Genomic DNA, 26,364 nt, shown 5'->3' on the forward strand with positions numbered 1-26,364 from the left:
TTTTGCTGAGCAGCGAGTCACCATATTGTCCTGAGAGTGTTGTTACAGACGTTTGTAATCTTCATTATTAAATCACTGCTATGATTTGTCATGCATAGATATTATCCAAACCTGTTTTCACCGTAATCTCTGTGCATATTCACTGACATCATGGCATTCTTTCTCAGTCAAGTCTGCCCCCTGCAGGTCTAAATAAAGAACTGCTGTTGGAGTGGAAATATACACATTTTAAAGGGTGCAACGTGAAACAATGACAGTTTAGTCTTAGCACTGCCCTCAATAACAACACTTGAAATATGGACATTTCTGCCAAACTTACTGATTTCGAAGTCGTTTCTCTTGTAACCGCACGGAGCCGTGATTGGCCAGTCTGCCCTTACGTCACATCCGCTCTAGAGACCCGGATACACAAACATCTCACGGCTACACAAACTTATTTATGGAAGAAGGAAACCTGCAAACCCTTGAACATGCTCACTTTGAGTTTAAAAAGCAGAATTACAAGGACGCGGAAGAGTTTTATACAAAGTTTATCTCCACCTGCCTACAGAACAGGTACTAGTCTGCCTACTTAGCCCGCTAAAGAAACAGACGTTGTTGTTGTTTCCATCCACAGCTATAGATACTTTATAGATACTTTGTGTTATTTTCACAGGAAATGCAAAACGAGAGACTTAGCGACTGCTTTTAACAACCGTGGACAGATTAAGTACCTGCGGGTAGATTTTGATGAAGCTGTGGAAGATTACAGCTCAGCGATCGACTCAAACTGTCACTTTGAGGTCCCGTTCTACAACAGAGGACTCATCCACTACAGACTTGGTAAGAAGGGGCGCTCTGAATTACAACACACGGCACACGGCTTTAGAGAAGTGATGATTTGAAATGAAGACTTCAATAGAAATTCATTGAAACTGAGTCACTTGTTCTGCTGAAACATCACGTCAACAGTGATATCTAGTGGCAGGAGCTGTTCCTGCAGCATTAGCATTCGACCTAATTTGACACCTTCGGAGTCGAGCTTGGCATTACAGAATACAGAAACTAATATAAATAAAACACTTAAAATACATAAGTCGAATACGTAAAGAGATATCGGACAACTGAAAGCTCCCTGATTACTCCTTCATGTATTATAGTTTTTCTTTTCTAAACCTTGGTTGATTTGGGGTAGATGTATTTTTGATCAAAAAGCTGATTCGGTTTGGAGTGTTCATTGTAATGTGCCTCTTTATGTATCAATAGCAGCCTTACAGTTTTTCTCCATTGTTTACACACTAAGACTGGTACTTGAGAAACAATGACGACACCGGTAACTCATGTACCAACGCCCTGATCCAACGCACCTAAACTACAAGCACATTTCCTGCTTCTTACTCAGGCTGTTGCTCTTAAACATCAACAAACAACAAACACTTTTTACAGCACTACACACAATTCACAATTATTTGGCAAATCTTCATGAATAGTCCCTTGTGTTCACGTGGATAACAGTCCCGTTCAGAATGCTTAACTTAAATGTTCTACTATCATTATTGATTCCTCACAAAGGTAAACACGTGTTGCACAATTGTTCAATTTGCAATCAGGGCTTTAGCAACAAAAGGGCCAGGTGAGCTCTTTTGTTTTGGAGCTATGGATGCCAACATTGGAGAGAGAGGCAGAGTGAGAGGAAGAGGGTGAGGAGCATAATCTCTGATGAGACTCAGCCACGTTGATTCACCATGCGCTCAACCATGGCCTAACCTTGGGGGAGGCTGGGTAGAGCCTCCCTTGACCCCTAAAAATGCTGTCGTTGCGTGCGTGCGTGTCATTTGAAACAAATTGCAATATTTAGTTTTTTGTTTATCTGTAGAATTCTGAGAATATGAGTTATGTTTTCAGAAAATGTGTGTGAGCGATTGAGAAACACTGTAATTGTACTTATACAATTACATTATTATTACCTATAGGGGTGTAGCCAGTTGCTTGCTCTTCTAAAGGACACTAGATAGTGCTGTGTATGCATTGGATGAGATATTGACAGTCCTGTACTTAACCTGTAACTGCTGACTCTTTAAAGTCAGTGTATGTATTTTCACAATTTAATTTTCTTATTTTACAGGTTTCTTTGAACATGCCATGAGTGACTTCCAGCAGGCACTAAAACTGAATCCAGATTTTGAAGATGCCAAACTGAGCCTTCAGCAGACACTTGTGGACCAGCAGGACAAGATAACTAGAGGGTACTGACCCAAACAACAGCCAAAAGTTCAAATATTTTATATATCCTCCAAATGGGTGATGAAACAGGTGATATAGCGACCTAATGTGGCTCAGTCAGTTGCGTATTTATTACGCTCTTCCTATAAATTAAAATGTCTTTATTTGTTCTGCAGAACAACACTTCATTATGTATTGAGAGAGTAGTGTCAGTATATACATACAAGATAACACACAAGCAAAATGAAAACCAGGACCAGTAGAATTATTTTCAGTTTGTACTCAAGATCCTAATCCTGCAGTCTCAGGAGCCAGGGTCATGTGGATCTCTGTTAAGCACAGCATTGATTGATCCTCATCCACTCTGCTCCAAGATCCACCCAGGTGGAAAAACAGAATGGCATCATGAATCAAAGTGTATCAGTGAAGAAGTGTTTAAAGAGAAGGCACTGAATAATCAAGCCAAGTGCACAAGGTGAAACAGGTTCAGGTTTTACTGTCAGTCATAAATGTCAATGTGCTGTGATACAGTGTTGTAACCAGGACGACACTGGGAAGAGTGCACAGTAGGCGGGAAATGGTCTGTTGGCCATTATGTAACATCTTTAATATTTCCACAAGGTCATACACAAATCTATAATTTTAATAAGATTGAATTTTAGATGTCCAAACTACTGTGTATATTGTTGGAACAATGCTGAATAAATGAAAGTTTTATTACCTTCTGCCAAGGTGTTTTTTTGTGATGTCATCATACATCTACCACCTCTACCATGCTGACATGCTCACAGAGTTTCAGCCTCCATTAACACAAGAAGATGATGTCTGACATCACTATATAATGAATAAGCATGATATATTCTTTTGATGCAACTGATTTGAAACTAGGGAGCCCTCTGGTTTGTTTGCATGCTATACCATGACCTACGCATGAATCCATATCTGCAGGATTGCAAAAATTGAAATTTAGTGCAAAAGGTTTTTTGGATGAATTTCTGGAACAGAAAGCAGACCAGACTGGATAACAGCAGAGTAATATATATATATATATATATATATATATATATATATATATATATATATATATATATATACAGACTAAAAATATGTTTACAGACTCAAATATACATGTACAGAATATAACCTATAAATAAGTCCTCAGCAGAGCAGCTGCCATACAAAGCAGTAAGTCAGCTGGAGAGGATGCTCTTGACTGTACATCTGTAGAAGTTAGGTGCATCTGTAGAAGTTAAAATTGTGATATTTTAGCTAAGTATTGCACTCTATCAATCATTTCTAAATCATATTATTAAAAAAGTGTCCCACCAACAGGTTTGCACACAGACACATCAAAGTCCCTTATATTATGTGAGGTGGTGGAGGATCATTGATGTTTCTCACCTGTGGGTCCTGATTAGCTCTTATATAAAACAGCTGCTGATGGCTCAAGAGAGCAATCAGGCCTCAGAGTCGCTTTGCTTGGGGGCATTCTCGGGTTCAGAGCCAAGCTGACAGTGGTTGGGTTTCTTACGATTTTTGTTGTGCTGTTTTCAGACTGCATAATGTGGAAGCTTGGGAACATGTATGTGTGTTTGTTTTTATGTCAATTTTGATGCATGTTAAGCTATACCTTGCAAGATGTACTGTAACTTTATTTCCTCTCAGTTTGATATGGAATTTGATGGCTGCAATAATCATCTTGGGTCAAGCAAAGCCAAATGTGAAGCCAAGTTTGCAGTCAAGTAAGGTGCAGGTTATATGAAATCCCTTTAATAACGTAAATAAGTGTACCTCTACCTGACTAGCCTCTCCTTTAAACAGGCAGTGGTTTGAGGTCAGACTGTGTGGGGAATCAGATGAGGTTGGTGTTGGACAAGGCTCTAGCTGTGGGCAACCAGCTGGAGGTTGAAGCCAGTAGTGAGTATATATGCTACTGATGAGCAGATTGTTCCTATGAAAAGGAGCTGATCCCTGTTACATTTCTCTTTACCTAGATGGCACTCAGTATGTAGCGTTAACACCCAGCTTGGCTGCTCAGTGTGGATACAGCATGGAGTCTGACCCGTGGGGTAACGCCAGAATCTACATATCTCTGCTGGGCTGCTATGTGGACAACAAAGTATGTTGAGCTGAAGTCATTGGTTCAGGCTGTTTTCTGGTCCTAGCCTACTTTCCATGCTGTCTGTGGCTCTTTTCCCCCTTGTAATGCAAGAAGGGAAGTTGCCCACATGTTGTGCTTTTGTGATGCTAAACACTTAATGGATTAATTATTTAATATGGCAAATTACAACTTTTGATTGGATTCCTTTTAGCCATGTGTACTGTCGCAACTATACAGATGCCGGATAACCTCTGTCCCCTCTCTGTCCATCTATAGGAGGACAGGACATTTAATGTTGGCTTGAGACTCCAAATGTACAGCCACAGTCCATCAGATGTTGTTACTCATGAAGTGAAGGAGACGTGTAGTTACTCCTCATGGGCATCCCAAGAGATTCTCTGTGACAGGAACTACATGGAAGTAGGTCACTTGGCATGCTGGTTCGTGAGCTGTGTGGCTTTATAAAAACTTAAATCTATATTTATATACCCTTTTTAGGTTTCAAACTACATGGCCACACATGATGCACAAATTGAAGAAAAGGGCCAGGGTCTGGATGTTAAAGATGACTCCAAGATCAATGCTGTTCATGGTGTATGCTGAGCAACCTGAGAATTTAAATTTTTTTACGTTGTCAGTTTATCTTCAGTAGAAGTGCTAATGGGCACAACAAACACAGTTAATGTCCCCTGTCTTCACAGGCCTCGGGTGCATCTAAAGGTATCTGGAAGATTACATTTCACACTCCAGAACCAGTCATGATGGTGCTGAAGGAGGCTGAACAAGTGGGCTACAGTGCCATGGCCACTCAAAACCGTCTGGTCATGCGAAGTCCATACAACACAGCAGAGACTTACTCTGAGGATGTAAGTAACTCCTGCCCCCTCAATGCTTTACATGTGTCCTTTTATAAAGGCTGTGAATCCTTTCTTTAGGTGGCTGGAGTCCCCATGGAGATTGTCAAAGTGAGCACTTATTACACGGCTCCACATGGTTTGTCTGTAGTGAACTTGGCGGCTGCTTGTCCTACAGGTGAGTTGTCATTTGTCTGTGGAGCATTCAACATAGATGATGTATTTTAGCTTACAGGCGCTTTTATCGTTGACAGGTGGTGTCTTATTTGCTGAGAATGTCATTTCATGGCACGTACCTCGGAGAATAACGCCACTGGTAGACACCAGCATTGAAATCCTGGAAATGCACATGGGCATCAATGGGGTGAAACTGGATAAAGCTGAAATGGCTGCAAGGGGATACAAGCTGTCTGCTACGGTCTTCCACATCATCATCGAAATCCCAGTGGGCTCCCCTGACGGTTACTACAAGGTTGGAAACTCTGTAGATGCAACATGCAGAATCTAGCGTGTACTGCATTTGCATGTTTTATTAAAATTCCATGAATGATTGCAGAGCCATGCTCCAGATTACCAGTACCACCTCAGCTACACCGTGGAGCCCATGCTTGAACTACTGTGGAGAGAAGATGACACCCTATCGGATACTAGATACAAAGTTCTATTTCCTATTACAACGCCTCTGATGGCCCAACCGCCCCAAGTCACTGACGGTTAGACCCTACTGTCAGGAAAAAAATGAAACTTGAAAATGTGTGGAAAATGTTAACCAACCACACTGCTGTTCCTTAGGCACCATCCCAGAGGACGGTGTGTTCACTGTGCACTTGGGTACATTTCTGCATGATGTGGAGCTGAGGAATGTCACTTTCTCTACCGGGGTTCTGTCTGTTGAGGAATGCAATGCCAAGGGCTTCACTGTACAGGAGCACAGTCTTCCCAATAAAAACAAGACCTTCTCTCTACAAGTGCCCTTTGCTGCTGCTGCTGTTCTGAAACATGTATGTAACATGTCACTAACCATATTTGCTTGGTGTATACAGTGCCTTGGTTGACTTGCCTGAGCTTTTCTGATCCACAGAATCCTGAACCCTTGGTTACAGTCTACTTCCTACCTTTGATCTTTGGGTTTATCATTCTGCCTGAAGAAACTCCATTTGGCCACCCAGTGGAGTTGGTGACGTCGCTACAGGATGTTGGTGAGTTTGTCCTTATGAAAAAAGACTTCCTGACTTCTAGTCTATGGTGGCTTCCTATTGGGTACAGTGGGAGGTGAGGTCAGAGCTTTACACCAAGCTGTCTAATGCATCACTTTGCCTTTTTAGTTTTGCCTACAATCATTGGAACCTGTGACCAGAACATGTTTTACATCGAAGTGAAATATGGAAGCCAAGGCAACAACTTCCAGGCAATAATTGGAGCTCGAGAGCTAACGCCTGAGATAGCGGAGGACTACAAGATCCAAAACAATGACGCCAGCTTTAACCTCATAGTGCCATACTTTTCTCCTGACACAATTTTTGAGGTACATTAAGAATTGGTGCTCAAGTTTATACTGACATTAAGAATAAAAACTTGTCTACAATGGATAATTTCCTATTTTTATACAGCTGATTGACTCTGTCTCAGTCAAAGCCAGACTTGACTTGCATCTGCTCGATCCACACAACAACTGGACGCTCAGTGACTTCTATCTTACTTGCAATTTTCCCCTAAAGACAACTGGTAAGGTGTAAAGACTTATGACATTTTCCTGTAGTTTTATGACAGCTTGACCTCCTCTTCCGCTTCTTCAGAATGCTACCCCAATGGCACAGTGACTGCTGTGGCTGTGAAGGTGGAATCGGTGCCCAATCTTACACCGGGCTGGCTGACTCTAAAGGACAAGTCCTGTCAACCAGTCTCCAGTGATGAGCGCTTTGCATACTTCACGTACACTGTCAATTCCTGTGGAACCACTAGAAAGGCAAGTTTACTGTCCCTTGAGTTTAACAGTTTTATTAGATATTTCTTAAATGGTGCTCCCTGTTTAGTTCTTTGACAACTACATGCTGTATGAAAATGAGATTGCCCTGTCCCACAACCGGCCATCCAAAGGGTACACATCACCAATTGATCCTGAGTACAGGTAGCATACAGCTAAATGACCTTAATGTAGCATCCGCTAAGGAGTTTTGACAGACTTGATCATGTTTTTAAACATTCTTTTGCAGGCAAAAGGTTTCCTGCTTTTACTTGGTAAGCGAGACTGAGACACTTTCCTTCCACAATAAACCAAGAAGCACTGAGCCCAGAGCAGAGACGGGATCAGGGCGGCTAATGGTGCAAATGAGACTCAGTCAAGGTACACCTTGCAAGTCAATGTTCCCTGAATGTGCAGTCCTTTTAGTGTCGGTGTACTAAAACCAATAATTGTTGTGTTGACCACCTTAGATTCATTGTATGAGGTCTTCTATCAGGCAGAAGATTATCCAGTGTTGCAATACTTAAGGGAGCCGCTTTATTTTGAAGTGGAGCTGATGCAGTCAACTGACCCCCAGTTGGAGCTCATTTTAGAGAACTGTTGGGCCACTCATCATGAAGACAGGACCTCTTTGCCAAGCTGGGACATCATTGTGGACAGGTAAAATGTAATGCTCTGCAAAAACTCAAACCTACTAATTTCCAATGTTATCAGCAGGTCTTGGGTTCACGTGATCACGCAAAGTCTCACTTTTGCTTTTACAATGAAATGATCTTCATGTAATCCCTATTGAACCAGAGGATTGGGGTGGTGCAAAAGTAGGATAACAAAGTAGCAAGTCATTTATGGAGTGATCACACATTACAGGACATTTTTCCAGAAAGTTAAAAAGCGTTTGGTCCTTAACCAAGTAGCATAATGCAGTTTGCATAGCTCTCTTGAAGTTGTTACTGTTTTGAGATCAGTCCAGCAACCAAAGAACAGTGTGGTAAAGAGACATTGTGGTTGGTATAAAATCAATTTTCCAGTTATCATTGACTCTCCTTGAAGCCAGGCCATGCTTTATAAGTATTGTATGGGGTCTTTCTTATTTTAGTTGTGTGGAACTAAATCTGGTCATGGCACCAACTAGGATTACTCTAACCTTTACATCTTCCACAGCTGTGAAAACCTTGACGACAGCTATGCTACCGTCTTCCATCCTCTTGTGAGTGATATAGTTGCCATCCCTTCCCACATCAAACGCTTCTCGGTGAAGATGTTCACCTTTACCAAAGATGAAGAGGTTCTGAAAGACCAGGTAGACTTGTGTACACTGAAAGACATCTGAGATGGCTACATTCAGCCCTGTGTACTAATGGTCTCTGTCCACAGATTTATGTCCACTGTGATGCTGTGATTTGCGACACAAATGGTAACATGGATGGTGTCTGCAGACGTCAGTGTGTGCAGCCCGCAGGTGTGGGGAATGAGCTTCAGGGGACAAAAGGAGTAAAAAGAGGTATGAAACTCTGTACAGCTAATGGGGGGGGGTGCGCCATGCCGTTAATGCAATAAATTGGCACGGTGATTTGTCAGCATGCCTGTTCTTGCATTAAATGGACAGAGTCACCTTGGCCGTCAGATCAGTGTTGCCATAAATTGCTTCAGTTGGTCAAGGTGTCTCCTGGCTGTGGCCTAATTTATGCTTTGTCATCTTTCCAGAACAAAGTGCTGATTCCACCCCCACAAAGATCTCCTCTGGCCCCATCCTGCTGTTCAACCCTCAGTCAAGTCTCTGAATAAACTTGTTGATCTTAGCTTTTTTTATCAAGTGTTTTTCCTGCTTTAATCACAGGGCAATGTGGGAACTAGCAAAGCTTACATCTGCTTTGAGTAAAACATCATTTCAACTTTGCATAGGCTTTGGTCCTTTTTTCTTTTTCTTTATCTGTACTAATCTGAGGATAGAAAAGTGGCAGCAGGCTTTGTTCTGTTCTCAGACTATATATTCATTTTGGAACTCTTTGTCCTGGTTGCATCTTCATCCATTTGAAGTGTTGTCTTGCAGAAAGGCAACAACCCAGACTAAGTACATGCTGGCAGAACAAAGCACCTTACTTGCTAATCTACCACTAAATCCATGTTTCTCCCAAGTTTACTTTCTGAAGGTAACTAAGAACTAGTAGTTTTATTACACGCTTTTGACATGACTGAGCATGCAGTTATGAAACATTTGTTTATTTTTATAGGAGAGAAATGTAATGCATGTGAAAAAGGAAACTGTTGATGGGCAAAACCTAAACTTGCCATACTTGGAAATTAAAGTCTTCTAAACCATGATGCAGGTGCTGGTAGTGACTGCATGGTACCTCCCATCAGACAACTCGACAGCCTCAAAATGATCTGCCCCAGAAGAATATGAACCCACAACTGGCTGGAAAGCCATGTTGGTAATGTCAGTGGACAGAACGACTCCTGATGTGCTTCATTGCTTAACCAGCAGATCTTTGGCCAGTTTATTAGATCTTGAGACCTGTTTTAATTTTGAGATTTTTAGAAATTTAGTTGAGACAAACTAAAGGGTTTATTTCTAATTACATTAAAGCTTATTTTGTTGTCAAAACAAAAGGTAATTCTCTTATTTGGTTAAAGTTCCTCATCCTCATTGTAGTGCTTGCCTAGTTTTAAAGTAACATTCTAGTCAGATCTGAGACGTCAATAATATTGGCATTGAAGTGATTTTTTTTTATTTGACACTTGTTATAAATGTTTCATTGGATTGATTTCATGTATTTCAGGGGCATAAGTGTTCAAAGAACACCACAACATGCCCTTGGGGTTGAAAGACATGTTTGCCTTAACATTTTTTGCAACAATTATCCCATTTAGCAGCCAAAAACTATAAAATACAAATTAAGAGATTTTCTAATTTCCTACTATCCTTGAACTGAGTGCAGAATTCCAGACAACCAGATCTATGCTCATCAAAATCCCTTTACTGTGGTTGAGATTTGCCTTACGCAGCAAGACAATTGAGAAGACTCAGGAGTAAAATGAAGAATCAGTTTATTCCTTTACACTGCAGTGGGTCAGTTCTGGTTGTTAGACAGAACAGACAAGATGCAATACATGACATGATTTCTTATACAGGCAAAAGTAAACAAGTGGGGATTGGACAGTTCCAGGGCGTCAGATGCGCCTCTGGGTGTCCAGTCGCAGTACAGATATACAGGCGCCTCTCCGGACCCAGGGCCGGTGAGTACGACAACTGGCACAATGGAAGCCTGAACAATCTCCAGGTTTATGTGTAAAGGATGAAGGCCCAAGGCACACATCATTTTGTACATCACACAGTAGGATTTGATTAGTTAAACACATTTGATTAGTTATTGATAGTTATTTTTCCAGAAAATTCCCTACTTTTTGTCATATTTGACAAACCCTAGAAGAGAAAAATAACAAGGAAACTTTCAATACATATCTACCCCACCTTGTACAGAGCATGGTACAAGGTTACACATTCACACCCAACCCGGGCACTCTGGAACTTTTAACCCTCAGATATGCAAACAATTGAGGACACACAGGGGAAGGGAAATTTACACATTAACAGACATTTGGAGCATCTCATAACATCAACACTTCCCCGCCCCACCCAGAGATGAGGAATTGTATCACAAAGAAGACCTCATAAACAATAATTTCAAAGGTCCGAAGTCAGGACGAACGGTGCAAACTGTCACGTGAGGCAAAGGACGCTATCATTTGAGACACAAAGTGCCTCAAACACAGGAGAATGAAGCCTCCCAAGATAATGACGGACGCTACAGAGACCCAGTGTTTCTATGAAGTTAGGAGGGCCCAGAGCCCAAACGGTTAATCCGTAACCTCCTCAGCCGTCATTGCATCACGGAGGGCGGTCAAATTAGCCAGGGCCTGATCAATTATATGGCCATCAGCATCATTGTCGGGCCGTCTATGTAAAGGACCCTTACGCCGTTGATGCACTTCGTAGTGCGGGACAGAATGGTTTTGAATCGGAACAAGCCTATGACACCAAAGTTCCCGACCGGTTTCGAACCTATAGGCTGTGGCTGGCGATGCAAAGCAAGTTAGATTGACTAGGTCGCGCGCTTCTTACACCACACCAATTGATCTATCCTCAGGCTCCTCTGGCAGCATGGTAACAGAGCAATTAATTACGGTTCATGCCCTATTATTAGATGCCTCTAACGCACAATTCCATTCATCCGTGGATCCGCGGTGTGCCCATATGCGCTGCTGTGAGATGGAGGAAGGCATAATAGAATAGACGTAACAGCTAGTTTGGCCATGGTAAAAGGTGGTGTGATTGGTGTAATGCCACCGGACGTTAGCTTGGAAATGGTGCTTAGCAAGCCCTTAAGTGTGCCAGATGTTATCGGTCGCAGTTAGCCCACGTTTTGTGCGCAGGGCTGCCATTCCCCCCTTTGTGGAATTTACATGGGTTTTCCATATCAACCTTGCTACAAGCGGAATTATGAGCACTACAGAGAATAAAATGACACTGAAAACGATATGGGCCTGGTCCAAAGCGATGGAGTGGTCTCCAATCGAGCATGATCACTTGCCTGGTATTGGAAACCTTTTTAGCCTGAAAAGGAAAGAATGCATTATCACGGTTAGCAGTCTTTGGTGTTCCTGAGATCTCAGGTTGGCTACGCTCTTACCCTCAGATAGCGTCTTTTTTTTCTTCTCTCTCTGAATAAAACAGGTTACCTTGTCTCGCAAAGGATTTCTCTTTTATTTCTATTTTGAATAAGATGGGTTACCTTGTCTTGCAAAGGATTTCCACTTATTTCTGAATATAACAGGTTACCTTGTCTTGCAAAGGGTTTCTCTTTTATTTCTATTTTGAATAAGATGGTTAACCTTGTCTTGCAAGGGATTTCCACTTATTTCTGGATAAAAAAAGGTTACCTTATCTCGCAAAGGATTTCTCTTTTATCTCTATTTGAGTAAATCAATTATCTTTTCCCTCAAGGATCTGAGCGTTGACCAGGGCTGTAGCGGAACGTCTGCTCACCCCACCGCTTGGTGGGAAGGGGAGGAATCGCAATTTTGTCGACTGACAAATTGCCAATTTTATTAGAGTGAAAGCAAGCAAAGCAGCTCAGCAGCTTACATCATGGAACAGAGCTGCAGCTGGGTGGAACGTGACGTTTTACTGGGCAAAGTTCTGGTGAAATTGAACCCATCTAAAGTAATTTCATTGTTATTTTCAATAACCGCTCAAGGCACCCAATGTTTACATACAGGGAGTCTCCAAAGGTATCTTTTTACATGCCTCCAAACAGCATTACTGCACATTGTAAGGACAATGTGTTGTATGCAACTCCTGCACTGTAGTAAACGAGACGTCTGCATGAACATTCCAGGTCCTTTTTAGGCAGAGCTGGTGCAGATGGGCAGATCGTCTTAGCTCTTGTATACAGACAAATGTACTTGCAGCAAAGACATTTTGTAAATTGTTTGGTTTAAGGATTAATGTTGGTTTGATATGGATTCCATCAAGGAGCAAGAGCTGAAGATTTAAATGCCCAAATCATACATCACACATCAATCCCCATTTCCTTCTTTAAAAACAATTAAAATTGTCTTACACAAATGCCATTTGTTCATATGTCCTGCTCTGTGAAGACTAGAGTTTCACTTTATACTGTATACAAGGCAGAACCACCATGGCATTGAACAGGAAAACTTGGAAAGACTGAGATGTGGACAGACTATGGTGTCCCTTTGCACTGGAACCTTGAAATGTGCCCTTGTCAGATCACATTTAGACTGATGGATGCGTTTTGAGTAACGGGGAAATCTGGATCATATACCGTTTTCTTTTAATGCAATTTAAAGCAAACCAATCCTCGCTTATCAGAAGTCAATCTATACTTCTATATCCTTACAAAGTACAAGAGTTGAGACAGCGCAGAAGAGGTGATGGACAATCTTTTTGTAACTAGACTACCTCCCTCTTGTTATTTGGGTCTCACAAAGTCACATGTGATTGGTATGCGGTCCCATTCTTACGGTCAAAATGTAAAAGTGGTCATTACAGCACCGCCATCCGATCAACAGGTACCATTTTTACACAATTCCTCCATCCACAGTGAATCCATAGAAACCCCACTGTCCAACGTGAAGGGGTCTGACCAGGCTGAACAAGCTATGCTAAGTTCTTCGTTTCTTTTTCAACAATTGATCCTACACATTAAGGAAAATCCCATGCAAACAAAGGGGAGAAGATGAAAAGGAGTCAGAACAGGCTCGGCTAAGAATGTTGAACCCAGCGACTGATTTCTATAATACCAACAGTACACAACAACTGTTGCCCTAAAAATAAGCACAAAAACACCTGTTTTGTTAGAAAAGGTTTAATGTATCAACATTCTGACCAAATAGGATCCAATGACATGCTGTTGTGGCAATAAAGTCTTAGATTTGATTTATTTAAAAGAGAAATGAACATATGAAGTTCTCACTGCAAGACTTGATTCTGCATTAATCTCAATAACCACAAGAAAGCAGCAGAGCTTTATTTAGATTTACGCCATCAATATGGGGCCTGATGATACTTTTGTGAAACCTTCCACAGATGAAGCAGAGCGCCGCTGACCTGTGAAGGAGAGGACAGGCTGTCGTCACTTACTAGTAACATTCCAGCACGCTTGGGTAAAACGACAGCCAGACTGGACACGCTGTTCTATGCCTACAAATCTTATCAATAAGATTGTTGTTACTTGGTACTTTTAATCGCTTTGATCGTTTAATTTAAATCAAAATCTGCTCCTCATGACTCGTCTGAACTGACATGTGGAGCATTTGAGCTTTACAAGCGGCTGTTAGGTTTAGCATTCGTACCTTTGATCCTGTTGTCCTGGTCTGAACACTTCACACCACATGCTGGATGCAGTGGATTGATAGCATCACAGAGCGTCACATCACAATGGATGAAGAGCTACAGATATTTTCAGCTTGTTATCAATTTATGGCTTCATATTTTTACTTTATTCATGAACTTGGAGACAATCAACTTAAAATTACCTGCTCGCTCAGTTCATCTTGGCCTGCTGCAAAGGCAAACATCTGGACCTCAAAGCGTTTATAGTGAGCAGGGTACTGCACTCTTGCATCTGGCCAGACTGCATGAAACACCACTTGGTATGGATCCACTGGGTTTGTGCAGCTGCAGAGAGTAAATGCAAAGCTGCTACAAAAGATGTAAAACATAAGCAAACTATTCTGAAAGTCTGTACAATGGACCAAAACATCCACACCTCACCAACAAGATACAAAAAGCTTTACTTCACGATAATAAACTTGTGAATAACTTAGCACAATATATCTAGGTATTCTAATTGCTTTCATGCAGAAAATCCAGCCCATGTAAATTTGATATTTATCATTTTCACCCAGCAACCGTTTCCCCATTTTACCAGGTATTCCCACAATTCCGTGATGGCTGGTTACATGTTTAAGTTGATGTGTTTCATTATTAATGGGAAAAGTTCAGCTTCCCCGATGAGATCAGAACATTACCCATCAATGACAAGGTTCCATCTGAGCTGGGACGTCCTGTCGTCACCTAGTGTTGCCCAGCAGTTCCCCAGCTGAAGAGACACTTTAGGGTTAGTGGACCTCATCAGCTCTACTTCAAAATACAGAGGCTGCTGGAGGGGCTTGACGATGGGGTAATCCTCAGCTCTGTAGAACCTGCTGTATGAGTCATCTACAGGAGAAAAACGTTTGTTCATTATTCTTTTTTCAGACACAATGAAAGGATCAACCAAAAACAAGGCCATCTTAACACTGTGTATATTTGTTCTAGCCAAGTTGTCCAGTCATATGACAGGATTACAATGGTGTTATATGAGGCCATTAGATGAGAAGAATTTCCTCACATCAAGCCTCATAAGAGTACAACTTTATATGTTTGATCTTTATCTTCAGGAAGAGCTGAAAACATTCAACACAAAGGTTTAGTAGATGTGAGCGCTGCAGGCCTTCTCAGCTTCTTACCCAAAGAAAGTCTCATTGCAACTTGAAAGTGTCCTTCTGCAGTCTCAGCATAGGGCTCACTCCTGCGTGGTCTGATGAGGAAGGCTGTGGCTTGGGTTGTGTTGATGTTATAAGAACAAGAAACCTTTAATCTAAAGACAATAGTATGCAATGCAGTCTGTTAACATTCTACAATGAATCAAAGGATTAACAGAAAATCAAAGGGGAATGACTCTTCAGGAGACTCCAGTTTCCACGTGGAAATAATCTTACTATATTTACAGGATCACTCTTCATGAAAAGGAAAGCTGAACAAAGGCTTGTGTGGCTGTCGTTCATCAAAGTCTGGGACAGGCTACATGTCACCTACCTTAAAGTGATAATTGGGCATTATGTCCCTAAAAATCACATTTGTAAAATTGCCGAATTAGGTCAGTGAGTTTTTCGTACACCAAATATTGGCAAAAATTCTCCAACTTGTCACGTTTGTAATCCTTCACCCCCCCTCCCCCAAAGAAGAAAAAAAAGGACTTATACAGCATGTACAAACAGGAAGTAGGCTTTGTCCCAATGGTCAATTTACCTGATTTTGCACCGACACAGAAGCCTTCATACAGTTTTACATGCTGAATAGTGCTCCACGTGACCAATAAACAAAGTTTGAGATGGAAAGATAGAAGTGCACATTTCCTATGACCTGAATGAAAGGGCAACATTTTACAATGTCTCCAATTGTATTTTTCTATTTATGTCTAACATATGGCCTACTGCATTCATCCAAGTGGACAGACTGCTTCAAACACCTTCACTCACTCATACTCGGGCTCTTCGGACTCTGGGTTTTTTGGTGCTTGGAGTTCATCTGGCAGAGAGATTTCGTTTTCATACAGCATCACACCTCGCAAAAACTGCAAGAGAGATCGTTTGACTTTCCGAGGTCCATAACAGTCTGCATGAGTAAACCAGTTTGCAGTGCGATACCTTTCTGGTGGTCCCACACGTGTTGGCAGTGAAGACAAAGTACGCAAAGCGTTCATCACTGAAGGAGGGACGACATGTGGGGTCTCTGAGGGTGAGCCGGCTAGGTTTTAGAGCAGGAACTGACACAAGCTTCATGGCCAGAGCAGTCATGGTGCCATTAGGAAAGCATTCTGAGGGGAGAGGACAGATTAGTACCGAGCTTTTTGTCTGGCCATAAAGTTAAACCACCTCTGTAAAACAAACCAGTGAGAGTTGCAGGGAAATTGCAGGCCATGGAAAATTCATTGAGGTTTCTGTTGGTTTCTGGAATCCTCAGTGTTACATCCAGTCTACTCCTAATGGTTGATGACTCAACAGCCTGGTAAAGTAAAATGCATAGTTGTATGCGGATGTCAGTCTATGCAGCACATTGACACTTGACATTAGACACTTCATAAACTGACTCATCATACCTCAAAAACAGCATCAGGTGCAGAAAAAGGCACAGTGACACTGAAATGCGTTCCATTCTCCATGAAGCTGTACTGCTGAGCGAGGCCGGGGGTCAAATGCCGTTTTCCCACTATGGTCTCAAAGTTGAAGCCGGGGGTTCCGTATTTCACCAGGACATGGAAACTCTCAGAGTTGCAGCCACCAGAAATTGAAGGATGCACTGCAGAGCAAAAACTGACTTTATTAAATATACTTATGTGTTCAATTATCAAGAGTTTTCAAATCCTTTACATGAGCAATAATAGAAAAGGCCCTGACTGAACTTAAAAGGGCAATGTGTGAATAAACTCACTCACTCCTTGCAAAGGGGGGACAAAGAAAATTAAACTATATTTGATGGATTTTCAGATTTGCATGTTCCTCTGCAGGTCAAACTGCAATAAGGTTGAAAAATGAGTCAGCAGGAAACAGCTTCTGATCCATTTAATGTTCATTGAAGTCTTCAGACCTGATGGTGGTTACTACATATGATATTGAAAATAAATTTGTAATAGGATTGAAGTTGTCATGTGCATGATAATAAAATCAGTTGCAAGTAATCATTTCTTATGAATTTGTTAATTCCATACAGACCAACGTCCACCAATGCAGCCTGCAAATGAGCACTGTGATTAAATGGAGTGAACTCTGGCAAGACCACCAAGCCAAAGGTCAGGTGGAGAGCGTAGACCATGTCCCCGGCTTCTTTCTGTGAAGACAAATTATCAGCAGCTCACAGAGCAGAAACAATTAAAGCATAATAATCACCTCCCAGGGCGAGGAGAAGGCTTACCATATGTAGGACCGCAGGGTCAGTGAAGGGCACTTCAAGGGTGAAGGCCTTTGAGCCATTATGGGACGTGTGCTCTTGGACATTAAAACCTCTGACATTGCAGTTTGCCACAGATAAAACCTCAGAGGGGAGGGAGATGTTCATTAGTGCCACATCAGAACCCAAAGGCCCAAGCAGGACCTTAAACACCCTCTCCTCAGCCACCGTGCCTGTAGAGGGAAGGCAGACAGAAATGAAGCAATTTCTCAGATTACAGATTACAGAGTGCCCAAAACAGAAACTCACGGTCAATAACTTGAGGGGGCAGGGACATCAATGGCGTCGTAATGGGAAACACAACTTTGTATCGGGTGTCCTCCTGGCCATTCTCTTCAGTCCAGAGCAACTCGAGCATCAGCTCGATTGAGTAAGACATGAAGTATTGATCATCCTTCACTTGACTCTGCAAAAGCATCACAAGTAGCAAGTAAGTATTCCCTGCAGGCTTCCCCACGAAGAAATGGGTTTCAAACCAGTTGGCATACTAATGGAGCCTTTTAGTGACAGTGCGTCATGCCAGACACACAAAACACCATGCAGCCTTAAACAGCATAATACCTAACTAGATTTCTTCATCCAGATAACGTTCTTCTAAACAACAACGTCATAATCCCACACCGACCTTGAAGTAGCCACCATCTGCCCCAACAGGAATTTCAACAATGATGTGCATGTCACCAACAGACATGGAATATTGTTTGGTGGCCATCTCAGCAGTGTCCAGTCTCTGGTTGTTGATGCCCATGTGCACCTCCAACAGTCTAAATCGGTTAGAGGAAACCAGAGGGTCGATGCGGAGTGGAAGGAACCAGCTGATCGTGTCATCAGTGAAGAAAACGCTGCCTGCACACAAACAAGGTAATTAGAAAACAGAACAACATTAGTTTGCAGCCCACATTTTCGCCTCACCTGTCAGCACTGGGCAAGCAGCTGTGGCATCAATCCGAGTTGTCAGCCACTTTTTCTCAAAGATTGTAGATGTTCTGAGCACAGTCATAGGCACTCCTGCTACCTGGGGGACATACAGCAAGATATCCGAATGCATTTTGAAGCTCTGTAAGTAGTACTAAAGACACAAAAGCAAATATTACAAGGAAGTCCTGCTTACATTTGGTACATGTCAATCAAATTGTATCAACTGTTCCCAAAATCAGATACTGGTTTTTAAAAATCTTCACTAGAGTGAAGAAGCATCGCAATTAAATTGAGGCATCCTGGAGAGTTTGAATTTCCCCCTCCCCAAGTTTACACAAAACTGCAAGGTTTGTCAGAAAAGAACAAGACTAAACCCATCTTTCATTTTCATACCATCAGCTTGGTTGAAGGATTGCATGCTATTCTGTATGCAAGTACATATTGTCCCCTCACTTAAAATTCAGATACATTTCCAAAATGCGTTGTGCCAGAGCCAAAAAACTACCAGGGCACAAGGTTTTCACGCAACTGCATTCATATGAGCCTTTTAAATGTAGAACCAAAAGTTTAGTGCTTCTCTAAAATGTACTGTAATCAGATTTAGGAGAATTATTTTAATACAGGTTTCCTTCTAATGCATTTAATTGCACTAAATGAATTTGAAACAATGTAATTAATCTTAGTGCAATCTGGTTACATTAGTGAATACAGGTGCTGAAGGATAAGTAATAAATTAATCTAATCAGTCTGAAGCGAGTGGGCCTGAAAGCAGACCAGCTCCACTCAAAGACAGCCAGAAACACTCAGCTTACATTTTGCGTGTACGTTTCCGGTGTAGTCGGTGGACTCCTCACGACCAGCCTGGTAGGAGTGTTTATTATTCCGTATCCTTTTCTTTGGGCCTCGGTCACCTTCATCATCTTCTCCTCTGGAGTGAGGAACACAACTGTTGTCACTCTGAACCCTGAGTCAATGGGCTGTTTCTGTGAGGCAAACCATTTTCAATCACATTAGATAGATGCAAATGGACAGATTAGAGACTCCAGTATGCTTCAAAACATGCCAGTGAACACTTGCATTACTACTCGGCAACCCTAGGGTGAACTTCCCTTATGTAACATGAATATGGGAGACCTATTAAATCCACAAAAATTGAGGTAGAGCTGGTTCGCTTCATGTAGCTGACAGAAATGAGTACGATATAGAATTTAGTGCCAAAAAGTGCAATGTTATGCAACATGGTTTATTAATATGAACAAATCTTGTGTATAAATGTGTTGCTAAAGTGACTTGGAAAACAGCATCAAAGACAGTCTGACTAACCCAAGGAAGGGCTGTCCTGAGTCCAATCTAGGCTCTCGAGACACTGGCGCAAGTGTTTCATAAATAATGCATCGTTATTTCTTTGTCAGTTTACCTCTGAATAAGCAGCTCGTCGAGGGTCAAACTTTGTTCCTGGGACGTGATGCTGAGTTAGCGTGTAATCATCTGGAGCTGCCCTCTCCACAGACACCTAGAAACGAGGTCATTCCACCATCAGTGATGATCCATCCCTCCATCAAATGTACCACCCGTGATGCTCGTATGGCCACTCATTAATGCTCCATCTTGCCTAAAAGAGCTCATAGTACCCCCATTACCCCACTAGAACACTACGCAACAAGAATGCAAGCTTACTTGTGTTTACTAGTATCTCCTAAAGTAGAATTGGAGGAAGACCCTTCAGTTGCCGTTAAGAGTTCACTTCAGTTAAGAGTAGGCTTAAAACTATCCTTTTTGATAAAGCTTATGGTTAGGGCCGGCTAGGCTTGCCTTGGACAAGCCCCTAGTCATACTGCTATGACTAGGGGCAGTATGGCCAATACTGCTATTGGCCTCGACTGCTGGGGGACTTCCCATGATGCACTGCGCTCCTCTCTCTTTTATTAATCTATCTATATATATATATATATATATATATATATGCTCCGTATTTAAAGTTAAAGTGCCTTGTTAAAGTTAAAGTGCCTTGTGATAATGTTGGTTGTGATTTGGCGCAATATACATTTACACCAGCCAATGTCCCATGAAAATGGTGCTGCATTCACTTACTTCCATAAAGCTGTGGTCACACACAATTTCCCTGGTGGCCCATCTCGTGTAATTGCAGGTTTCAACCACCTGATACAACTCGTCCTCTTCCATTCGGTTCCCAAACAGACGAAGATTCAGTATTGTTGTGAATGATTCATCTTCCTACAATCACACGGGAAGTAAACTCAGAGGCATTACCACCTTATAAGAACGTGTTGGTGCACCTTCACAAATGACAAGTGTTTTGGTTACCACATTTTTGGCAAAACAGTTCTGCAGAGAGGCAACAATCACTGCGTTCCCAAGTGGGTCTGTCCTCATGCTGAAACCACATTGTGAGGCCAAGCTTGGTGTGAGGAGGATGGTAGCGTTATCTGAGGGTAAACAAGACAGTTGGAGGTCAAAGGGAGATCCGTGGTTTAAAACAAGCAGCTAAATTCACAAGACTCAAACTTACCAAGAACGGCAACAACTTCAAGATGATTTGCTCTCAGTGGACCAGCATTTACACGCATGATGTTCCCCAGACATTCTGATCTGATTTCTGGGTGTACACAATGACAGTAGGTAAACTACAGTACAGCACAAGTCATCCCAGTTAAAGTGTTAAAGTAAAATAAAAAAAAATAAAAAATGTTTTTGTTAAATAGAAGTCTTACCGATGGATGGTCTCTTTTGGGCCTGAATATTTACTACTGCTATCAGGAGAAAAAGGCACCTGGAAGAGATTTATTTATTTTATTCATCATTTTCTTAGGAGGATACCAATTGTGTAAAACATTCAGCAGCAGCAATGGGTAAGATTAGAACTACAAACCATGATCTAAATGAACAGCTCATCGTATCAGAGTATTGAGAACCAGAAAGTCCGTTTTTATGTAGTTTGTAATTCTCAAAGGTGCAGAGTCCTGCCTGTCAAATACCCCTTCCCAGGTGGATTCACTTACAGCCTGATTGCCTCATTAAGTGTGTTGTAACCAGCCAGGGAATCCCAGCATGCACCACAAAACGGTTCATTTATCTTATCCTCTTATCACCTTCTTTTTTATTCAATTACAAAATACTATACACATTTGTTTTTTATTTGTGTACAAAAAAAGTTAAAATATTTGCACATTATATAACAAATTGTAAAACATTATAAGAAGCTCTATAAGACGAATATAAGAAATTTCAAAAGCCTTCAAAAAAAATCTACAAAAAACACATAATTGATTTTAGAATATTTAATTATTGCTGATCATCATCATGTGATCCTACAGAGAATACAGTTTATCTTGAATGTTGAACATTAACTCAATAACTAAATGGTAACGTTTGCAGGAAAAGATCTAAAGGATTTATTATTTATTTAAATTAACACAAGACTAACCACAAAACTCTGAATATGTTCCTCCTCTCCTCTCCTCTCCTCTCCTCTCCTCTCTCACCCCGCCCCTCCTCTCTGGCCCCTCCCTGTTCTCTGTATAAGGGAGAAACTCGCTCGGTGTCTGTCCCGCCTGCATATGTTGTCCCGCGGAAGAATGAGCTGCACCGCCCCGCAAATATGAAAACACAAACTGGCTGATTAAAGTGAGTTTCATGGACAGGACGGCTCCAAACACAGGTACGCTGCTTTGAGTGTGAGAGGTCAAAGTGACTGACTGCATGAGAAACAGGTTCAACCAACACTAGATCACTGTTAGTCTCGAAATCTGCAGGTTGGAGCGGGAGAGTTAGAGAAGAGGCAAAGCGTCAAACACGAGAGAGCCGCTCAGAGAGCAGAGAGCTGTTCGGAGATCACATTAATCACGTCAGTTTAAACTTTTTGCATCTCATTTCCTCTGAGTTAGCCAGTCAGCCTTGTACTTTGGTTGTACTGGTGATAATCGTTTACTATGTAGTGATGATTGCTCAGGCTGCGGGCTCAGTCAGTCAGGCTGCGGGCTCAGTCAGGCTGCGGGCTCAGTCAGGCTGCGGGCTCAGTCAGGCTGCGGGCTCAGTCAGGCTGCGGGCTCAGTCAGGCTGCGGGCTCACGCCACTACAGGACACTTCCTGCAGGCTTGATTAAGTACCAGTCACAGCATTTGTCAGACAATCATGTGTAATAAATAAATTCTTTCCTTTCTTAAATAAACAGTGCTTCCACTAGTTACATTTCTTCTCGTCCCCTCTGTCATCAGCACCATGGGGTACGGGCAAATCCTCCATCAGCGTGGGCATGAGGAAGACCAGGTGCACCTCAATGTGGGAGGTGTGCGACACCAAGTGGATCCAGACACTTTGCTCCGCTTCCCTCACACTCGTCTGGCTCGTCTGCTGCGCTGCCAAAGCGAGGCGGCTATCCTGGAGCTATGTGACGACTACAGTCCGGTGGAGAAGGAGTACTACTTTGACAGGAACCCCCGGGTTTTCCTCTGCGTGCTCAATTTCTACCGCACAGGACGTATCCACATGATGGAGGAGCTGTGTGTCTTCTCTTTCAGCCAGGAGATAGAGTACTGGGGCATCCAAGAGCTCTACCTGAGCACCTGCTGCAGCAACTGGTTCCATGAGAGAAAGGAGTATATAGAAGACAGGGACTGGGACATCCAAAGTGATGAGCAGCAGGTAAGCTTTGACTCTTCCTTTGAGGAGCTCTCTGCCCTTGATAAAGACTTAGCCAAATTCAAGGGTGCCTGGTGTGCAGAGATGAGGAGCTATATTTGGCTCCGGCTGGAGGACCCGGGTCATTCCCGAGCTTCAAAAGTCATTGCTGTGGCTTCCCTCAGCGTGGTGTTGACCTCAATCGTTGCCATGTGTGTCCACAGCATGCCTGAGTTTCAACAGGTGGACGACAATGAGAGGCCTATAGAGGACCCTGTTCTAACCATCCTGGAGGAGATCTGCATTGCCTGTTTCTCAACAGAGTTCATCATCAGGCTGATTGTAGCACCCTCATGCAGAAAGTTCCTGGGGAACCCCTTGAATATCATTGACGTTGCCTCCATCTTGCCATTTTATGCCACGTTAGCTCTTGAGACAGCTGATGAGGAGGCCGCAGAGGAGAACGAGAACTTAGAGAACTTGGGGAAAGTGGTGCAGGTTCTGCGTCTCATGAGGGTTTTCCGGATTCTCAAACTAGCTCGTCACTCTATTGGGCTGCGAGCGCTGGGGGCCACTGTGCGACACAGCTACCATGAGGTGGGTCTGCTTCTGCTCTTCCTCTCTGTGGGAATTTCTATATTTTCCGCCCTGATCTACTTTGCTGAGAAGGAAGATGATTCAATGGAGTTGGGGACCATCCCTGCAGGCTGGTGGTGGGCCACTATCACCATGACCACAGTGGGATATGGTGACACCTGCCCGGTGACACTGGCTGGGAAGATAGTGGCCACCTTGTGTATTGTGTGTGGCTTGTTAGTGGTGGCGCTGCCCATCACCATCATATTCAATAAGTTCTCCAAGTACTATCAGAGAAATAAAGCCATAGAGGAAAAATGTCTCCCAAAGCCAGAGAGACCAGACCCAGAGCTCCCATACTACAACCTCAGAGACCTGTACCACCACACTATGTTTCCATTAATAGGAGGTTTGGCCTTCAGGAACAGTGACAGCAGTGGAGGCGATGAGACAGATGCCTCCAGTCTCCAGGACATAGAGGTATACGATAATGGAACCTGTGAAAATGGAATCGCACATTGAGACCCGCTGCCATACCTCTCTGTGTTTCAGCAGCTCTCAGGGCAAAGGCTTCACACTGACCCTGCACCCCATCTATCCATCACTGACCCTGCACCCCCATACTGGCTCCCTCCTGCTATTGGACAGAGGAATACCCGGCCATGAAGCATCTTTCTACATGCGGGAATAGCCTGTAAAATATGGTGTCACTGAGAGAGCAAATCCTCAGGGATGATCTGAACCTTGCTCAAAGCTTTGAAAGCCCATTTTCTGCTTGAGAGAATTGCAATGATGCATGTAGGAGACCATAATGTTAATGTTTTTCAAAGTAATGTCCTTTATTGATTTGTCTGCTTGCTGAAAGTTCAGACTGAGATTTAGCAAATGCAGAAGTCTAGAGTGACACAGTGTTTAGTCTAAAATGTTTCATATAGATCTCAAAGTTGACTGATGTTACACAGTCTGCATGAACAACAGTTATTACTTTTGAGAAAGAGTCATATAAGAGAGTCATATCATTAGTCCATCATTAGATCCATGTTAGGTGGCACAGCTGTGATGAAGCACCGTATGAAGCATGGTTTCAGCTCACACGCTGTTTTGGACACTTTGTGTCGGCATGAAATAAAATCAGTGAGTCGGAAGAAATCTGGCTCTCATTTGTGACGCAGCTCAGGTTTCACTCAGACAAACCTCTGCGTCCTCCTGCAGACTGTGTGTGAGGAAACAGGAAACAGTGAGCAGGAAACAAGTATCGGTGCAGGAGAAACAATATTCCATCATTTTCCTTAATTAATAATGTGAATTCTAAATGATGCAATGGAGGAAGAGGTTTGGAGGTAAACGGGTGTGTGTCCTCCTGCATTGATTTGCTGTCCCCTGTCATCATCTCTGCTTGGGAGAGCTGCTGCCTCAGTCCAAGCCGGTGAGAGGAGCCTCAGCAGGAGGCTCACCGCACTCATCTTCACTCGCAGCCAAGAACTGAGTGAAGCTGCTTTAGCCCTCCAGTTAAGTCACTGCTATTGTGAAGAAAAATATATACAACATGGTAGATAGTGTGTGTTGGTATAACTGCATTCACACATATACAGCTGGTCCACTACACAGTGGAGTGTCATGATTTCAAAATACACCCATAAATGGAATAAAGAACGTGTCATGTGTCTCATCCTGTGTCCCCTTTATGGCTTGCTTTCTTGTTTACTGCTAAACAAAACTATTAAAGATAACACAGTTTTGACTTTGCATCAGCAAAACGACGTGTGTGTCAAAGTGAGACAGACTGCTGGAGTCACCGAGTCTGAAGTGAACAAATTGGCTCTTTAGTCTTTGCTTATTCATTAATTGTAGTAAATGAGTTTCGATTCCTGAGCTTCACGTGACTGTGTTTACGTCACAGATTAGCATATTGCTAAAGCTGCACTTTGTGTTTCTGCTTCTGTCAGCTGCCACACAGTATAATGACAAGCACGTGTTTTTCTATGGAGGACTAGTGTAATACAGGCAGTAGAGCAGAGGGTAGAAGGTTAGACGGTAAGAAGTAACCAAGTCAATTCATTCCAATACTGTACTGAATCATAACATCTGATGGAGGCATTTCATCTCATTGTTTACCTTCACTTGTGAGGACTTTGACTTTCACAGCCCTGTAAACACACATTTGCTTTACTCCAAACAACTGAACACATGTTGCTTTCACCAATAGGTTAACAATAACAACTATTTCTCTTTTAATGTTTCCACTATTGTATTCCACTGTGGTGTCGCAGTACTGACTAACGCTACTGCAACTTTACTATTATGATTACCAATAGTAGTTTGCCTTGACCATAACTTCCCCACACTATTATCACCACTACTGATAATAATAATACATGTAGCTGTTGGTTTGATGAATAATATATCACAAGGAACCAACATAGTTGGGGCGGCAGTAGGGGCGGCAGTCCATAGGGATTCAGCTTTGTAAACCGGAGGGTCGTCGATTCGAGGCCCGTATGGACCAACTAAGTGGGCTGGTATCTGGTGAGTTGCCGGTTTGCCTCCAGGAGTGGCTGAGGTGCCCCTGAGCAAGGCACCGAACCCCCAACTGCTCCACGGGCGCCATAGTGCGCTCTACCGTGCATGTGTTTGTGTGTGTGATATGTAGGGGGTGCAAGACAAATATCAATTGTGTGTGATTGCTGTGAATTGCATGCAAAATGACTAGAATAAAGTATCTAACTACAACTACATTTCATTTGAAATAGAGTTTTAACACTTTGGGGCAAATGTGTGAGGGTGATATAGTTCTGATGATATATTTCCCATACAT

At 42.5% G+C, this 26,364-nt stretch overlaps 4 protein-coding genes across 4 annotated transcripts; 3 read left to right on the forward strand and 1 right to left on the reverse strand.

Annotated features, from left to right (window-relative positions):
* Positions 1-391: 391 nt before the first annotated feature.
* ttc32 (tetratricopeptide repeat domain 32) lies at positions 392-2,929 on the forward strand. The gene is made up of 3 exons (XM_076167971.1): positions 392-555; positions 656-822; positions 2,105-2,929. The coding sequence occupies exons 1-3, from the start codon at positions 440-442 to the stop codon at positions 2,230-2,232; spliced, it is 411 nt and encodes a 136-aa protein (XP_076024086.1). The 5' UTR covers positions 392-439; the 3' UTR covers positions 2,233-2,929.
* Positions 2,930-3,453: 524 nt separating this feature from the next.
* Positions 3,454-8,970, forward strand: zpax1 (zona pellucida protein AX 1). The gene is made up of 20 exons (XM_076168039.1): positions 3,454-3,944; positions 4,024-4,119; positions 4,197-4,321; positions 4,580-4,723; positions 4,802-4,897; positions 5,005-5,169; positions 5,239-5,335; positions 5,412-5,629; positions 5,714-5,870; positions 5,950-6,158; positions 6,239-6,356; positions 6,483-6,682; positions 6,768-6,882; positions 6,954-7,123; positions 7,191-7,285; positions 7,371-7,501; positions 7,591-7,780; positions 8,282-8,420; positions 8,495-8,621; positions 8,825-8,970. Exons 1-20 carry the CDS (start codon positions 3,803-3,805, stop codon positions 8,899-8,901), a joined length of 2,811 nt encoding a protein of 936 aa, XP_076024154.1. The 5' UTR covers positions 3,454-3,802; the 3' UTR covers positions 8,902-8,970.
* Positions 8,971-13,528: 4,558 nt separating this feature from the next.
* On the reverse strand, positions 13,529-21,248 carry LOC143014217 (uncharacterized). Its single transcript, XM_076168023.1, has 21 exons — positions 21,226-21,248; positions 21,068-21,126; positions 20,866-20,952; positions 20,661-20,782; positions 20,427-20,570; positions 19,753-19,848; positions 19,148-19,318; positions 18,330-18,432; positions 18,043-18,263; positions 17,667-17,823; positions 17,382-17,590; positions 17,183-17,297; positions 16,570-16,769; positions 16,361-16,475; positions 16,118-16,287; positions 15,950-16,044; positions 15,158-15,288; positions 14,678-14,867; positions 14,183-14,324; positions 14,000-14,096; positions 13,529-13,754 (listed from the first exon to the last, which is right to left on the reverse strand). The coding sequence occupies exons 1-21, from the start codon at positions 21,246-21,248 to the stop codon at positions 13,684-13,686; spliced, it is 2,718 nt and encodes a 905-aa protein (XP_076024138.1). The 3' UTR covers positions 13,529-13,683.
* Positions 21,249-21,910: 662 nt separating this feature from the next.
* LOC143014193 (delayed-rectifier potassium channel regulatory subunit KCNS3-like) lies at positions 21,911-25,197 on the forward strand. The gene is made up of 2 exons (XM_076167982.1): positions 21,911-22,014; positions 22,571-25,197. The coding sequence occupies exon 2, from the start codon at positions 22,575-22,577 to the stop codon at positions 24,069-24,071; it is 1,497 nt and encodes a 498-aa protein (XP_076024097.1). The 5' UTR covers positions 21,911-22,014; positions 22,571-22,574; the 3' UTR covers positions 24,072-25,197.
* The last annotated feature ends 1,167 nt before the right edge of the window (positions 25,198-26,364 follow it).

This window comes from Genypterus blacodes, unplaced genomic scaffold (genome assembly GCF_046128005.1).
Source record: "Genypterus blacodes isolate CSIRO-AG114 ecotype Tasmania unplaced genomic scaffold, CSIRO-AGI_Gbla_v1 ptg000185l_1, whole genome shotgun sequence".
Taxonomy (NCBI): domain Eukaryota; kingdom Metazoa; phylum Chordata; class Actinopteri; order Ophidiiformes; family Ophidiidae; genus Genypterus; species Genypterus blacodes.

Bases quoted from the DNA above. Each gene is read 5' to 3' on its own strand.
- ttc32 (XM_076167971.1), top strand. From the start codon at position 440: ATGGAAGAAGGAAACCTGCAAACCCTTGAACATGCTCACTTTGAGTTT. The intron at 556-655 runs GTACTAGTCTGC...TTATTTTCACAG, and splicing joins TCCACCTGCCTACAGAACAG to GAAATGCAAAACGAGAGACT. The intron at 823-2,104 runs GTAAGAAGGGGC...CTTATTTTACAG, and splicing joins ACTCATCCACTACAGACTTG to GTTTCTTTGAACATGCCATG.
- zpax1 (XM_076168039.1), top strand. From the start codon at position 3,803: ATGTCAATTTTGATGCATGTTAAGCTATACCTTGCAAGATGTACTGTA. The intron at 4,322-4,579 runs GTATGTTGAGCT...GTCCATCTATAG, and splicing joins GCTGCTATGTGGACAACAAA to GAGGACAGGACATTTAATGT. The intron at 4,724-4,801 runs GTAGGTCACTTG...TACCCTTTTTAG, and splicing joins GTGACAGGAACTACATGGAA to GTTTCAAACTACATGGCCAC.
- LOC143014217 (XM_076168023.1), bottom strand. From the start codon at position 21,248: ATGAGCTGTTCATTTAGATCATG. The intron at 20,953-21,067 runs GTAAGACTTCTA...GTGTACACCCAG, and splicing joins CCAAAAGAGACCATCCATCG to AAATCAGATCAGAATGTCTG. The intron at 20,783-20,865 runs GTAAGTTTGAGT...GTTTACCCTCAG, and splicing joins TGAAGTTGTTGCCGTTCTTG to ATAACGCTACCATCCTCCTC.
- LOC143014193 (XM_076167982.1), top strand. From the start codon at position 22,575: ATGGGGTACGGGCAAATCCTCCATCAGCGTGGGCATGAGGAAGACCAG.